We start from the raw sequence: 17,757 nt of genomic DNA, 5'->3' as shown, positions 1-17,757 counted from the left end.
ATTTTCCTCTGCTTTTTACAAATTAAGTTTCTGAAATTCAAACTGCTGGTCTTATTCCCTCTTATGATAATTTTTAACATTTTTAAGCTTTCTTCCTAAAATCATTTTTAACTTTTAAAAATTTTAAATCTCAAACAAAAACCAACTTTTACGCCACATATTTGTTCAACCGTGAAGATCTCAACAAAACAATCAGATCTCAAACAAAAAACAATCAGATGTCAAACAAAACGAAGATGGATCTCGAACATATAGCGAACACAATTGAAGGTTTGATGTATTTCGAGCGATTTCTGCCCTTTTCATATGGTAAAAATTAGGGTTTGAGTTCATCAATTAATCGCGATGAAGTAATGTTCTTTCTTTTCGCTGCTGTAAATTCGGTTGAAGATTTGGTGAATTGCTCTTTCTTCTCCAGAATTCAGCGATTAGTCTGGTTCTTAGTTTCTTTTACATATATATGCAAACTGTTTGTCTATACATGTTTTGATTTAATTTCATTCTAAGCGGATTGATGAAATTCTCATATGCTAGGGTTTTGAATTTTTTTGCTCGTTCATGATAAAATTTCATAACTGATTGTTGAATAGATTTTATATTAAGATGCACACAAAGTGTTTAATAAATAATCAGTAGAATTACATTAAGACAGAAATATTAATAGATGATGATACTGATGGAGGTTATATGCATTAGTAAAGACTTTGGGAGAGTTTTAGTAAAGACCATGAAGCTAGTAAGTTTCTGTCTCATGTTCATTTTAACATGTTTATTATTTTATTCTTTATATTGACTTATTATTGTTTATGGTTGATTATTGTGATATTATATACCTAAAAAGTTGAGAAATAAAAGAGAGTTTAAGTTTATGAAATTTTGTTGCAGATGGTAGAGAATTGGTACGGATATTGCTTGCTGCTGGGGCAGTTGCTACTGCTCAAGACACCCAACATGGACGGACAGCTTTGCATACTGCTGCTATGACTAATGATGTTGAATTGGTTAAGGTATGCCAATTAGCTTCTGTCAGGGGTAGCAATTCTAAGCACTTACATACAAATGGGGCAATTAGATTTTTTGTTAATTAGTTATTATTGCTAAACTTATTTGTAACAACCAAACATGTGAAATTTAAATAAAGCAGTGGGTTAACACTATTTTCCCAGTATTAAAGATGTGATTCTCACTTCTCAGTTGCTATTTTGTTTGAACAGATTATCCTTGATGACGGAGTCGATGTAAATATAAGGAATGTGCAAAATACCATTCCTCTACATGTGGCTTTGGCAAGAGGATCAAAATCATGTGTCGGAATGCTTCTTTCTGCAGGTGCCAACTGTAACTTGCAGGTACCCTTCTCTTCTCCCTATCAAGTTGAAAATAACACAAAATCTCTATAGCAAATTTCGTGTTTAGGTTTTCAATTAATCTTTGTTACTGCTATTTGCAGTTAACCCTTTTTGATCCCTTTGTTCTAGACTATGATATGATACTTGGATCCATACTTACCCATGTGTTGCTTGTTTTTAATTTATTTTTAGGATGATGAAGGCAACAACGCTTTCCATATCGCTCTGCTGATACAGCAAAAATGATTCGTGAAAATCTGGAATGGATCATTGTTATGCTTAAGTATCCAGGTGCTGCTGTAGAGATTCGGATTCACAGGTAATATAGACCTTACAGAATTGCCTATCAATGAGTATTAGAAGTACATGTGGCAATCCCTGCACAGTTACTTACTAATTGGTCAGAAGTTGCTTATGAATTCTTCAATTTATTCATATAGTTGGCATATTGGTGGAATAAAATAGTATATTAATCATATTTGACACTAAAATTTCAGTCAAAAAAGTATTTAGGTCGACTGAACCCGAACCAAAACTTGTTACTGAACCTTTCAAATTTGCACCTCGAATAATCAGAAGATTAGATTTGATTTGATTTTGATTAATTTTCGTAATCAAGCAATATGTATATAAAGACTTTTTTGCACAGTTGGTCCCTCTATTATACCTCAAATCGCTAGTTTGGTCCCTCGGTTTTTAATTTGGCAATCAGCGTCCCTGAGTTATTTTAATTTTGCAATTGACGTCCCTCTGTCAAATTTCTGTTAAAAAGCTCCGTTAACCTGGTCATGTGCAATGCATGTGAGGGTAAAATCGTCTTTTTACTAAAACAAGGGACCACCGACGCAAAACTAAAACTGAGGGACCACTGGCGCAAAAATAAAAATATAGAATTTTTCTCTTTTTTTTCTTTTCTTTTTTTTCTGTTCTTTTTTTATTCTTTTTTTTTCCTTTTTTCTTCTTTTTTTTAACTTTTTTTTTATCGAAATAATACAACAAATGTGACAACCCGGTTTCATTATTATTATTATTATTATTATTATTATTATTATTATTATTATTATTATTATTATTATTATTATTATTATTATTACTATTATTATTACTATTATTATTACTATTATTATTATTATTATTATTATTATTATTATTATTATTATTATTATTATTATTATTATTATTATTATTATTATAGTTATTTTTTTATCGAATTTAAACAGGAATATTTTTTTTCCATCGACACCTCTGTTCTTGACCCATTTTGCCAAAACCTCGAATTCGATTCAATTTTCAAAAAGTAATAATGCAGTCCTGTTAGGAATCCTCTAGTGAAACTTCCTGTAAAATATCAACTTCCAATTTTTGTTATCAAAGTCGAATTTACGAGTCAAAGTTTCGGTTGTAAAAGTCAAACGTTTTGTTCATCGCGAAATTCGTATTTGTTTTAGTGTTTCTGTTGAAATTGATGATTCAGAAAGTTTCTATAAAAGATTTGCAACATATTTTGTTTAGGAATCGTGGGTTAAAACAACTTTAATTTCAAAAACACGATTTGAGTTTATATTTTTTTTTTCACGAACAGCTTCTGCTTCTGCTTCTGCTGTTTCTTTATTTTTGTTTCCTTTCTTTTCGTGTTTGATCATTCCAGTAAAATCGTTTCTGTTTGTTAATCCTAAAACCCATTTCAACGTTTTGATTATTACGATTGAGTATTGTTTTGGGCCGATTGGTTTGAAGAAAATGATGAAGGGAATAAAAACATTATTAATACGGGTTATATATTTACGGGTCTCACATTTAATCAGAAAAACAGAATGGTTCAGATGGTTAGGGAGGTGTCGGGTCAATGAGAGGTCTCGGGTTCGAGTCTCGGCTATGGCATTAATTTTTTTTGAACAAGAAAAAAAAAGTTAAAAAAAAGTTTCGAACAAGAAAAAAAAGTTAAAAAAAAGAATTAAAAAAAAGTTAAAAAAAGTTTCGATACAAAAAAAAAGTTAAAAAAAAGTATTAAAAAAAGTTAAAAAAAGTTTCGATACAAAAAAAAAAGTTAAAAAAAAAAGAAAAAAAAGGAAAAAATTAAAAAAAAAAGAGAAAAAAAAGAATAAAAAAAAGAACAGAAAAAAAGAGAAAAATTCTATGTTTTTATTTTTGCGCCAGTGGTCCCTCAGTTTTAGTTTTGCGCCGGTGGTCCCTTGTTTTAGTAAAAAGACGATTTTACCCTCACATGCATTGCACATGACCAGGTTAACGGAGCTTTTTAACAGAAATTTGACGGAGGGACGCCAATTGCAAAATTAAAATAACTCAGGGACGCTGATTGCCAAATTAAAAACTGAGGGACCAAACTAGCGATTTGGGGTATAATAGAGGGACCAACTGAGAAAAAAGTCGTATATAAATGTTGAAAAACAATAGATCAATTTATTTTTGATGTACAATAGTGGTACGACACTACGTGATTTTTTGATAATATTAATTTTTATATATAACATGCACTTTTATGCTTATAAATATATGAATTTTTTTTTTTGTAGGTGGTACCCTTGAATTATTAATAAAGATGTGTTGATCGAAGACATTCTTCGTTATTTTTCGTTGTTTTTATTTTCTTTGTTGAATGTTATTTTAGTATTGATATGTTGGATTATCTATGAATTTTTAATGTTTGGTGTTTTTCAATTTATGAGTACAATTTATTATAATATGATTATAATTTATTTTATGATTATTTTTAATAGAAATTATTAATTGGATGTTGAAAATTTGAATTAAATTGAATCAGGCCCGAATATATGGATCCAATAATCCGATCCGGGCCCAAATAATTAACCCGATCCGAATACCTGATTCGTAAAAGAACTCGAATTGGACCCGAATATCTGAACCGAATCCGAATGTAGAAACCTATTTGGAATTACTATGACTTGAAAGGACTCATTTTGTGGTTTTAATACTATCACTTGAAAGGACCTTATATTGTCTAACAATACAATTGTTTTAGGACTTTTTTAAATGGTACCAACCTTGAAAATATTATATTAGGACTCTGTATTTGGTACTAAATTAACATCTTATTATATATTAGAACCCATTTTGTGGTTTTAAAGTTTAAGAAATATATATTAGGACTTTTGTTAGTGGTACTAACCTTAAAAATTATTATATTAGGACCCTATTAGGTGGTACTAAAGTAACATTTGTGTATTTTGGAACCTTTTTATTGGTAGTAAACAAGAATATATCGATACATTAGGACTTTTTTATTGGTACTAATGTAGTGTTTTTTTATAATAGGACTCTTATTTGGGTATTAACATAATAATAGGATCATTTTTTTTTTGTCCTTAAAAAATATAAAACTTAAATAGGACCACTTTGTTGGTACTAATATATATATATATTTTTTTTTTACTTTTGGGACTCTTTTGTATGTCCCAATTTAAATAGAAGTCACTTGATATATACTTGTAAGGACTTTTTGGTGTGGTCGTTATATATATTATAGGACCCGATAATTGGTTTCATAATCTTATTACCTTTTTAGGACACTTTTTTGCGTCTATATTTTATACGACCGCCTTAGTTGGTACACATGTCCTGTTGGTCCTTTCAGGCCAAAAGGTCCTATAAAGTGACATTATAGGACCATTTTGGGTGTCCTATATGTACACTTTTGTTGTAGTGTTATTAACATCAATAATAACATTACCTTCCTTTTTACCCAGATGAGTTGAGTTGTCGTCCGTGATTACAACTCGATTTTGATTGTGATCTTTAACGTCATGAAGGAGAGTTCCATCACCGGTCACATGATGAGAGCAACCCGAATCGACAATCCATTGATTCTTCTTGACAACCTTATCAATGGTAAAACATTGCTCCCATTTGACTTCATCATCATCGTTGCTTGAACAAGCCACGTTTACTTTTGTAACTTTAGAAAGACAATATCTCTTGATGTGACCAACCTTCCCACACTTGTAACATGTAGGAGGTTTCTTCTCATAGTTACCTTTGTAACTAGTTTGCTCTTCTTCTTTTTCTTTGTTTGAAGAACCTTTCTTGAAGTTCTTCCCTTTTGAAAATAATACCTCATCATTTTCAAATCCTTTAGCCATTTGTTTGGCCAAAGCTTCTTGATTAGAGAGTAAATTCTCCAATTCTTCGACCGAAGGTTGAGTAGTCCACCCGTGAATAGAGGTTATGAACGGGACATACTCTTTCTTCAAACCGCGAATTAGATATCTTCGCAAACGAGCTTCACTAATTTTCTCGTTGGCATCAATCTCTGATATTTCAGAACAGAGATCCGTAAGAAATATTCGGAAACAGTCATACCTTCTTGTCTTAAGATTGCTAACTCGTTTTCCAAGAATTGTAACCTTGCGGTGTTTTTTTAGAAAAGAGTTTCTCAAGAGTATCCCACACTTCTTTTGGAGAAGTAATATCACGAACGTTTTCTATGAACTCTTTGCTAATTGAAGTTCTCAGTGCAAAGAGAGCCTTTCCACACCTTACCTTTCATTTTCTTCTTGACTCTACATTCTCTAGAGTTTCTACGGGAATTATGGCATCACCTCCGACCACAAGTTCCCATAGATCATGACCTTGAAGAAAAGCCTCCATACACATCTTCCAATACTTGTAGTTGTTGCCTACAAGTTTCTCCATTCCATTGACCATACCACCATTGTTTCCATTTGTGCCTTCCATTTTTGATAGCAAGATAACTAGTTTGGAACTTTGAGTAAACTTTGAGTATTTGCACACAAGAGTTTAACTTAGAACCAAGCTCTAGATACCATAAAACAACATGTTATTGTAACAACCCAAACCAACACCCGACAAAGCCTTGTAAAAATACGAAATAAAAAAAAAAAAATTCTGTTGCAGACCATCGGCGCGCCGCGCCATATTGCCCGCGCGCCGCGCCATATCTGGCTGTCCTCGGGACTTTTAACCGCGAAAAGATTGACTAGTTCCCGGCACTTTTAGACAAAACGCTTTTTACCATACAACCAAATATGTAAAACTAACATGTTTCAAACATAAAATTAAAGTTTTACAAGCGGGGCCCACACGATCCAAATTACAAGTTTAGTACAATTTAGGAGTTTCGACCACCAAAAAGTTTAAGTTCCAAACTACACAATGAGCATGGCGTTTGGGATTAAACTACCCAACTATCGGTCAAACTCCGAGAGCTACTAAAACCAAAAGCGTCCCTTAGCAACAAGCGGGATCCCTAGTCCAAAACGATGCCCTTACCCTTGTCCAACACCGAACCTATAAAAGTGGTAAACAACGAGAGGGTAAGCAAAGCTTAGTGAATGCAATAATTACACATACATATATATCGCCCATCTATTTGCAATCACAACACAAGATACCTCGTACGAAACGTGTAACACAAAAGCATGTCATCAACCTCAAACACTTAACAAGTCATACAATAACATAACCGAGTTAGCATATACTCAACACAACCATAAATAATTTAGCATGCTAAATATCAACAAATCTTAATATGGTTAACCATGACGCTATGGTGCTACCGGCTCGTGGTTCACACCATACGCATTGAGTCTCACTCGTTTATAGTGCTACCGGCTCGTGGTTCACACTTTGTTTATAGTGCTACCGGCTCGTGATTCACACTCGATGCTACCGGCTCGTGGTTCACATCAATTATTTTATAGTGCTACCGGCTCGTGGTTCACACTCGATGCTACCGGCTCGTGGTTCACATCAATTTACACACATGCTATGGTACTACCGGCTCGATGGTTCATACCATAACACCCACAAATAAACACGCCATATACACGAATGCATAATTATTCCACTCACCTCCAAATCTCTTGGTGAAAGATAACCGAGCTTGAACACTTCAATGTAACGCACCTATTACATTTATCACAATATCAAAATCACAACTCGAGTTGGTCAACACTCTAAAGCTCACTCCTAGTGTTAATTTGACCCATGGTACAAATCCGACCCATTTGCACCCTTAACCCTAAAATCGGGTTAACTCATCACAAAACCCTATCATTAACCAAAGTAGGTTCATTACACATTTTAACACTAGTTTTAGGCTTCAACCACACATATTAATTAGCTTAGGTTCATTTTGACCCATTTGACACTTTCAAAGTCAACCTACCCATTTTGGGTCAACCACTAACCCATTTACACCCATTTACATAAATCATGGTGTTCTAGCAATTTTACTAGCTAATTAGGGTTCTCTAACAACAATTAACTCTTCCAAACCCTAGTTAACCCAATATTGAGTCTACATGACTCAAATTACCCTAGAACACCTAAAACACTAACAAAATGGGTTTTATGTTCATCTTCACCCCAAACCCTAGCCCTAAATCAAATTAAACAAAGAAATTAAGATTAGAGCATACCACAACTATCACAACGAAGCTAGAGGGAAGGCGAACAACTTTAATGCTTGGACTTAAGCAAGAAACCTTCTTCTTCTTCTCCAAAATGGGGTTTCCCTCACTAAAAGCCACTCTCTCTTTAGAATTGATTTGGATAAGTGTTGGTAGTTGTGGAAGGAGTAAATGAACTCCCCAAAACTGATCTAAGGCATTAAATCCGGCCTCCAAGTGATTTTACCAAAATACCCTCAAAATATCTAATTTAAAAGAAAGAGAGAATCTGTCACAGACAGATGGCGCGGCGCGCCACCAGGCCGCGCGGCGCGCAACTCTCCCAGTCCAGCTCCTTTTGCCTTTTTAAATATATACAACCAAACCCCGATTCGAGTACCGCACAATACACTTATATACACATGTGTACACTTCAATTATTCGGGTCTTACAACTCTCCCCCACTTATTCGGATTGCGCCCTCGCAATCCAAGCCGCATGACAAGAGGGAAGATACACTAACACGAACTCTTCAGGTTCCCAAGTGAACTCGGAACCCTTGCTACGCCGCCATTGGACTTTAAAAGTCCTCACTTCTTTATGTCTCAACCTCTTAACTTTCTCATCGAGTATGGCGACCGGTTCTTCGACATATTCCAACTTGTTGTTTAGCTCGATCTCGTCTAAAGGCATCCATAAGGAATCATCCGCAAGACACTTACGGAGGTGGGAAACATGGAATGTATTATGGATCCCCGCAAGCTCTTCGGGTAATTCCAATCGATATGCAACTTCGCCAACACGAGCTAAAACCTTGAATGGCCCAATAAACCGAGGAGCTAACTTTCCCCGTTTTCGAAATCGAATAATACCCTTCCATGGCGAAACTTTAAGCATCACCATGTCGCCTTCTTGAAATTCGATCGTTCGCCTACGTTTGTCGGCATACGACTTTTGCCTATCTTGAGCCTTCTTCAAATGTTCCCGAATAATATCAATCTTGTTGTTCGTCTCCAAAACCAAATCGGTACTCCCGATCTCTCGTTGACCCACTTCTCCCCAACAAACGGGAGTTCGACATCTACGCCCATAGAGCATCTCATATGGTGGCATCCCGATACTAGTATGATAACTATTATTGTACGAGAATTCCACCAAAGGCACATGCTCGTCCCAACTACCACCAAAATCAATAATGCACGCCCGTAACATATCTTCTAGAGTTTGGTTCGTACGTTCGGTTTGACCGTCCGTTTGAGGATGATACGCCGTGCTCAACTTCAATTGCGTACCCATATCTTCATGAAACTTTTCCCAAAATCGAGATGTAAAACGGGTATCTCGATCCGAGATAATAGATATAGGAACCCCATGACGAGCGACCACTTCCTTGATAAACAACTTAGCCAAGGTCTCCGACGATATTGCTTCTTTAATGGGAAGAAACAAAGCGCTTTTCGTCAACCGATCAACTATAACCCAAATCGAATCATATTGAGTCCTCGCCGTCTTAGGTAACTTAGTGATGAAATCCATGGTAATGTGCTCCCATTTCCACTTCGGGATCTCTAACGGTTGCAACTTACCATACGGCTTTTGGTGCTCGGCTTTAACTTGCAAGCAAGTAACACATCGTTCAACATATTTCACAACATCGCGTTTCATGCCCGGCCACCAATAGTCTTTCTTCAAGTCGTGATACATTTTTGTCGCGCCCGGATGAATAGAATATTTTGCCTTATGTGCCTCGTCAAGTAGCACCCGTCGGTAATCACCCATCTTAGGCACCCACACCCTTCCTTGAAACGACAATAAACCCCGCGGGCCCATAGTAATGAATTCCGATTGGCCCACAATTCGCTCCGCATGCTTATTGTGAACATAAGCCTCTATTTGATCTTCACCCATCTTTTCAAGAAAGTCGTTAGTGATAACCAAACGTAACGATGCTACACGTATCGCCGGATGTTGAGTCTTTCGACTTAACGCATCCGCGACCACATTCGCCTTACCCGGATGATAAAGTATCTCACAATCATAGTCCTTCACCACATCCATCCACCTACGTTGACGATAATTCAAATCTCTTTGAGTGAAAAGATGTTTCAAATTTTTATGATCCGAATATATCGTACACTTGACACCATACAAGTAATGGCGCCAAATTTTCAACGCATGCACAACCGCCGCCATCTCTAAATCGTGAGTCGGGTACCTCGTATCGTGCTCCTTTAATTGTCGAGAGGCATAAGCAATGACTTTACCCCTTTGCATAAGAACACACCCGAGCCCATTTAAGGAAGCATCACAATAAACTACCATATCTTCGACACCTTCCGGCAACACTAACACCGGAGCCTGACATAACTTCTCTTTTAACAATTGAAAAGCAATTTCTTGCTCGTTCTCCCAAACAAACTTCGCATTCTTCCTTGTCAATTTCGTCAACGAAGAAGCGATCTTAGAAAAATCTTGGATAAACCGACGATAATAACCGGCCAACCCGAGAAAACTCCGGATTTCCGTAGGCGTAGTCGGTCGTCCCCAACTCTTCACCGTCTCAATCTTCCCCGGATCCACTTGGATATCGCCTTCGTTCACAATATGGCCAAGAAATTGGACCTCTCTTAGCCAAAATTCACATTTAGAGAATTTTGCATACAACTTCTCCTTTCTTAATGTCTTCAAAACTTCACGCAAGTGACGTTCATGTTCGTGCATACTTTTCGAGTATACTAGTATGTCGTCAATGAACACAATGACCGACTTGTCCAACATAGGTTGGCACACCCGGTTCATAAGATCCATGAATGCCGCCGGTGCATTCGTAAGACCAAAAGGCATAACCACAAACTCATAATGCCCATAACGCGTTCGGAAAGCCGTTTTCTCAATGTCTTCCTCACGGACCCGCATTTGATGATAGCCGGACCGTAGGTCGATCTTAGAGAAATACGTCGCGCCTTGAAGTTGATCAAACAAATCGTCAATCCTAGGTAACGGATAACGATTCTTGATCGTCACTTTATTTAACTCACGGTAATCGATGCACATACGCATACTACCATCTTTCTTCTTCACGAATAAGACCGGAGCGCCCCACGGCGAAGCACTCGGTCGGATAAAACCTTTCTCAAGCAACTCTTGAATTTGATTAAGCAACTCTTGCATTTCCGTTGGTGCTAAACGATAAGGAGTTTTAGCGATGGGGGTAGCCCCCGGAACCAACTCAATGCGAAACTCGACTTGTCTTTCTGCCGGAACACCCGGTAACTCATCCGAAAAAACGTCTTCAAACTCATTAACTACCGGAATTTCACGAATAGGTGGTGGCTCATTACGAGTATCAACCACATGAGCAAGGAAAGCCATGCCACCGGTAACAACGGAACGACGCGCCCGTGCAAAAGTGCATATCGGCACCGTTCTTCTTCTCTTATCACCATGAATAATCATTTCTCCCCCACTTGGGGCCTTAACAAGAATAAACTTGTCATGGCATGCAATATCAGCTCTGTAATGATCGAGCCAATCCATACCAACGACAATATCAAAATCGCCCAAGGTCATTGGAATGAGATTAATTTTAAAAGTTTCGGCACCAAAAACAACATCACAATTCCTACACACATCAACCACTAGCACCGTCTTGCCGTCCGCTATTTCGACTTCTACCGGACGACTTAACTTAGCTAACGGTCTATTAAGTTTAGGCACAAATTTAGGAGAAACAAACGACAAATTTGCACCGCTATCAAAAAGAATTCTCGCCGGATTAGAATTAACCATAAGTACCTGAGACAACTTCGTTCGATTGTTTGGCTTCATCATTAGTCATCAAATAGTTGCGACCCCTAGCCGTACCCGCCGCCCTCTCCAACCTTTTCACATTATCATTTCGCAAGTCGGGACACTCCGGCTTCTTATGCCCCTCTTTGCCGCAATTAAAGCAAGTAACCTTGGTCGACGCCTTAGGACATTCGCGAGCCATGTGCCCTCTTTGATTACAATTAAAGCAAGTGGGTCCAAAACTCCCGGAACCAACCTTCTTCGCACTATTAACGCTCTCGGCGCCTCTTTTGGACTTCTTGTTTGAAAAATTCGAATGGCTCGATCCTTCAAACTTCCTTTTCGAAAATGTAAAATCACTCTTCCTAGGCACCTCCGGCTCAAAACCCCGAGCCAACTCAAACAATTCATCAAAAGTCTTAGCCATACCCCGGCTAATCTTGCTCTTGTAATTAGCATTCAAGGTACGATAAAAATCTTTCATAAGCTTATGATCATCACCCACATACTCCGGGCAAAAACGAGTCTTTGCCAAGAATGTAGACTTGAGGGTAACTAAATCCATGGAACCTTGTTGCAAATGATGCAACTCGTCCCGGATTCGATCAAGATCGGATGAAGTTCGGTATTCCTTGAAAAACTCTTTCTTGAACTCCTCCCATGTCAAGTCCATGCATTGCTCTTCGCCATACAAATTGATTTTATCATCCCACCACAACTTGCCCTCTTCACGTAACATGCTAGACCCAAACCTCGTCTTCTTCTCGGGAGGACACTCCACGGTACGGAAGGCCCCCTCGATGTCCGATATCCAACAAGTACTTTTCAACGGATCCCTCACCCCATTAAACGTCGGAGGTTGAGTATCCTTAAAATTTTTGTAGTGGAAGTCTCTCTTTCCATCACCCCCTTCACCTCGAGGATAAACGTTTCTAGCATCAAGGGCCTCTTCAATAGTGGCCTTCATTCGTTCGTTTATCATTTCGGTCACTTGCCCATCGACCGACTCTTGGAAGACCTTTTGAACGTCCGCAAGAAAATCCGATTTCAACTTCTTAAAGACGGCCTCGACCTTGGTCGAGAACTTAGCGTCTTCACTTGTACTTCCGTTATCGTGATCGGGACCGTTTCTCGTCTTCATTCTATAAAACGAATTAGGTTAAACCACGAAACGAAAGGGCAAATATACACAATTACATACATATACGCCTCACTACCCCATCTCGCTCAACAATCGTCGTACATTGCTTGTTTGACCCGATTTGCACCCGTAGTAATGGTAGCTAGTCATTACTACGCGAGCACGTCGCGCTAACTCGCTAGTACAACGTCCATCTCGCTTGATGATTGCTAAACACAACACAAACAAATAGCGCATGATTAGTTCACATAAACCTATGCACTAATCATTCCGATCCGACCCAAAGTCCTACAAGTCCCGCATAATCACGCACACAAAAGTCTAAGTCTAGGCGCCTATCTCAAGTCACCTAAATCCCTTAGACCATGCTCTGATACCACTTGTAACAACCCAAACCAACACCCGACAAAGCCTTGTGAAAATACGAAATAAAAAAAAAAAATTCTGTTGCAGACCATCGGCGCGCCGCGCCATATTGCCCGCGCGCCGCGCCATATCTGGCTGTCCTCGGGACTTTTAACCGCGAAAAGATTGACTAGTTCCCGGCACTTTTAGACAAAACGCTTTTTACCATACAACCAAATATGTAAAACTAACATGTTTCAAACATAAAATTAAAGTTTTAAAAGTGGGGCCCACACGACCCAAATTAAAAGTTTAGTACAATTTAGGAGTTTCGACCACCAAAAAGTTTAAGTTCCAAACTACACAATGAGCATGGCGTTTGGGATTAAACTACCCAACTATCGGTCAAACTCCGAGAGCTACTAAAACCAAAAGCGTCCCTTAGCAACAAGCGGGATCCCTAGTCCAAAACGATGCCCTTACCCTTGTCCAACACCGAACCTATAAAAGTGGTAAACAACGAGAGGGTAAGCAAAGCTTAGTGAATGCAATAATTACACATACATATATATCGCCCATCTATTTGCAATCACAACACAAGATACCTCGTACGAAACGTGTAACACAAAAGCATGTAATCAACCTCAAACACTTAACAAGTCATACAATAACATAACCGAGTTAGCATATACTCAACACAACCATAAATAATTTAGCATGCTAAATATCAACAAATCTTAATATGGTTAACCATGACGTTATGGTGCTACCGGCTCGTGGTTCACACCATACGCATTGAGTCTCACTCGTTTATAGTGCTACCGGCTCGTGGTTCACACTTTGTTTATAGTGCTACCGGCTCGTGGTTCACACTCGATGCTACCGGCTCGTGGTTCACATCAATTATTTTATAGTGCTACCGGCTCGTGGTTCACACTCGATGCTACCGGCTCGTGGTTCACATCAATTTACACACATGCTATGGTACTACCGGCTCGATGGTTCATAACATAACACCCACAAATAAACACGCCATATACACGAATGCATAATTATTCCACTCACCTCCAAATCTCTTGGTGAAAGATAACCGAGCTTGAACACTTCAATGTAACGCACCTATTACATTTATCACAATATCAAAATCACAACTCGAGTTGGTCAACACTCTAAAGCTCACTCCTAGTGTTAATTTGACCCATGGTGCAAATCCGACCCATTTGCACCCTTAACCCTAAAATCGGGTTAACTCATCACAAAACCCTATCATTAACCAAAGTAGGTTCATTACACATTTTAACACTAGTTTTAGGCTTCAACCACACATATTAATTAGCTTAGGTTCATTTTGACCCATTTGACACTTTCAAAGTCAACCTACCCATTTTGGGTCAACCACTAACCCATTTACACCCATTTACATAAATCATGGTGTTCTAGCAATTTTACTAGCTAATTAGGGTTCTCTAACAACAATTAACTCTTCCAAACCCTAGTTAACCCAATATTGAGTCTACATGACTCAAATTACCCTAGAACACCCAAAACACTAACAAAATGGGTTTTATGTTCATCTTCACCCCAAACCCAAGCCCTAAATCAAATTAAACAAAGAAATTAAGATTAGAGCATACCACAACTATCACAACGAAGCTAGAGGGAAGGCGAACAACTTTAATGCTTGGACTTAAGCAAGAAACCTTCTTCTTCTTCTCCAAAATGGGGTTTCCCTCACTAAAAGCCACTCTCTCTCTAGAATTGATTTGGATAAGTGTTGGTAGTTGTGGAAGGAGTAAATGAACTCCCCAAAACTGATATAAGGCATTAAATCCGGCCTCCAAGTGATTTTTACCAAAATACCCTCAAAATATCTAATTTAAAAGAAAGAGAGAATCTGTCACAGACAGATGGCGCGGCGCGCCACCATGCCGCGCGGCGCGCAACTCTCCCAGTCCAGCTCCTTTTGCCTTTTTAAATATATACAACCAAACCCCGATTCGAGTACCGCACAATACACTTATATACACATGTGTACACTTCAATTATTCGGGTCTTACAGTTATTTGCTATGAATAAAAGGTTCGGAAATAATATGAAAAACTAAATGTGTTGGATTGATTTCAAATGGTTACAATCACATCCTTATATAGATGATTAAAGCAAAACATAATCATAACACACCAACAACTTGACCCACTAGTAAAGCTAGATGACAACTAGCATACATGTGAACACACCAACATGACAACTAGCATACATGTGAACACACTAACAACTAGAACTAATAAAACAAAACAAAAGACAACTTGATTATGCAAGTATGCCACAAAAGATAATATCTAGTTGTCCATTAAACACCTTAACCATTAATTTGGTCAATAATGGCCTAAACCTATTTGGACAAGTTGAGCAACTTGAACAATAAATTCCAAAATCAAGTTGACCAAGTTGAGCCACTTGAGTTGTGCACTTATATTTTAACATTGTCTGCAAATTGCTATAAAAAGAAACATTGAAATACCAAAGTGTCATTATAATGGCTTGAGTCTAAAAAAAATGTCTTACTTTAGAAACCAAAAGTTATACCAATTCAAATATTAATTTACTTTATACATTTAATAAATAAACAAACCAAGTCATCATATTTTATACAATTGAAATTAAATAAGACAATCCAACACTTTGTTCTTGAACTTCTTTGTGGCAATTTATGAAGCAGATGGAGTTTGGTTAGTAGTAGTAACATTATGCATCCTACTTTCAATTTCTGATTTCGCATCCTTCATCTACATAGGCATAATGATGAATAAATCTGAAAGTATAAATTACAAAACACATAGAATAATGAGTAACTTGATAAAGTCAATATAGTATACCATAACTGATAAATTAATCCGAGCACCTTGAAGATAATAGTTGTGAGAAATCCAGTTTGAGAAAAATCGGACGGGAGATAAAGAAGAGAGAGGTGTATCAATTTGAATTCACTATGATTTATGACGATAGTAAAAGAGTAGGAGTGAATAATTTCAATTTTCAAGAGGAGCGAAAGCATGCCGATCGATTAAACATCCTTACAAAAATCGTCTAAGTATATATATTTTTGTAACGTATCAGTTAGGCATGTAAATGACATCATGTTAATCCTCATTTCTTTCTTAGACTATAGTAATAGAATAGAAGCCGTATCAAAGTAGAAAAAAGAGAAATTGAAAGGTTTCCATTGAGTCGTTGACAAATGACAATAATGCAAATTAATGGGCTTGTGGGTACATAAACTAATGGGCCGTTATTTCTATGTTAAAGCCCAAATTTTAGAAACAATTATATTTAATAATAGGAGTAAATAGTATGTGTTGGTTTGATACGGAGTAAATAGATTCAATAATAGGAGTAGTTAATTTGTTTATTATATTTAATTTTGAGTTTCAATAATAAGAGTCGTTAGATTTCCTTTTCTTGAATGTAACTAGTTGTGGAGCCCTCGCTTCGCGCTGGGGGCTCCGTTTTGAATGCGAGTTAAAAAAAAAGTCTTGATCTATTTTGTAAAATAGAATGTTTTTCGACATCTAACATTGAAGGGTTGTTCCTTTTGTGAAAGTTGCTTCTTTTAGCATTTGAGTTTTTTTTTTTTTAAAAAGCTAGTAAAGTGGGGGTTCGATTTGTATTTTAATAAAAGTTAGGGGGTTAAGTTTGTGAAATTTGAAAAAATATACGTATAAAGTGGGAGTTCGATTTGTATTTTAATAAAAGTTAGGGGGTTAAGTTTGTAAAAATTGAATATTAGTAAAAAAAAAAAGTTAGTAAAGTGGGGGTTCGATTTGTATTTTAATAAAAGTTAGGGGGTTAAGTTTGTGAAATTTGGGAAAAAATATACGTATAAAGTGGGGGTGCGATTTGTGTTTTAATAAAAGTTGGGGGGTTAAGTTTGCGAAAAGTGGGAAAAGGAATAGTACTATTCATTTGGACGTTGCCTTTTAGATATAGGTATATAATATATAATATATAATATATAATTTGGGTGTTAGATTTTAGTTTGTGATTTGTAATTTCAAGTTAGAAGGTATTTATTTGACTTGAATGTATATGTGGGTTTTGTGATGATGGTGAAAGAACTAGAGGAATTTAAGGGTGAAGAAGATGAAGCGGGGATTAAGATGAAAAAGAAAAAAGGATCAAGTGAAGGACTAAATTACCAATCACATGCTAGGCACATGATAAAAGTTAACGAGTGATGGGCGTTAGTCACAAGGACTTCTTGCGAAATGAGTATAAAGTACGAGGGCCCTGCACGCTAAAAAAATTTAAGGACTCCAAGTGAAATATTAGGTAAACTACAGGGACATCTCAGTTAATTATTTCTTTCACACATACTTATTTATCTGAAAGCATGAATTTAACAAATATGGTGGAGCTAAAGTGTGTATAAACGTAATTTTGAGAATTTAGTATAAACGTAATTTTGAGAATTTAGACACACAAACGTTTTTTCTTATGCTACCTTAATTGTTGACTATGATGCTTCTTGCTTCATGACTTTAAACGCTATTTATTTGTAGTTTAAAGAGGGCACACGTATGTACATCCAATACAATTCAAATTCTAGCTTCTAGGTTTAAAACCAGAAAATATAATTAAATTTATCTCATCAAGTCACAAAGACTAATAATAATAATAATAATAATAATAATAATAATAATAATAATAATAATAATAATAATAATAATAATAATAATAATAATGA

General features: G+C 36.8%; 1 protein-coding gene across 5 annotated transcripts; it reads left to right on the top strand.

The window, feature by feature from the left end:
• Positions 1 to 38: 38 nt before the first annotated feature.
• LOC139867009 (E3 ubiquitin-protein ligase KEG-like) lies at positions 39 to 4,053 on the top strand. 5 transcript variants are annotated; one of them, XM_071855317.1, is made up of 5 exons: positions 39 to 309; positions 886 to 1,007; positions 1,215 to 1,349; positions 1,542 to 1,668; positions 3,884 to 4,053. In XM_071855317.1, the coding sequence occupies exons 1-4, from the start codon at positions 219 to 221 to the stop codon at positions 1,593 to 1,595; spliced, it is 402 nt and encodes a 133-aa protein (XP_071711418.1). In that variant the 5' UTR covers positions 39 to 218; the 3' UTR covers positions 1,596 to 1,668; positions 3,884 to 4,053. The 5 variants fall into 5 exon arrangements, 2 of the variants coding, with proteins under 2 accessions (XP_071711418.1, XP_071711419.1); XM_071855318.1 differs by having other exon boundaries at positions 42 to 270; XR_011765723.1 differs by having other exon boundaries at positions 44 to 395.
• Positions 4,054 to 17,757: the final 13,704 nt, after the last annotated feature.

The sequence above is a fragment of the Rutidosis leptorrhynchoides genome, chromosome 9, assembly GCF_046630445.1.
Source record: "Rutidosis leptorrhynchoides isolate AG116_Rl617_1_P2 chromosome 9, CSIRO_AGI_Rlap_v1, whole genome shotgun sequence".
NCBI lineage: Eukaryota > Viridiplantae > Streptophyta > Magnoliopsida > Asterales > Asteraceae > Rutidosis > Rutidosis leptorrhynchoides.
This window is presented reverse-complemented; position numbering and strand designations above follow the sequence as displayed.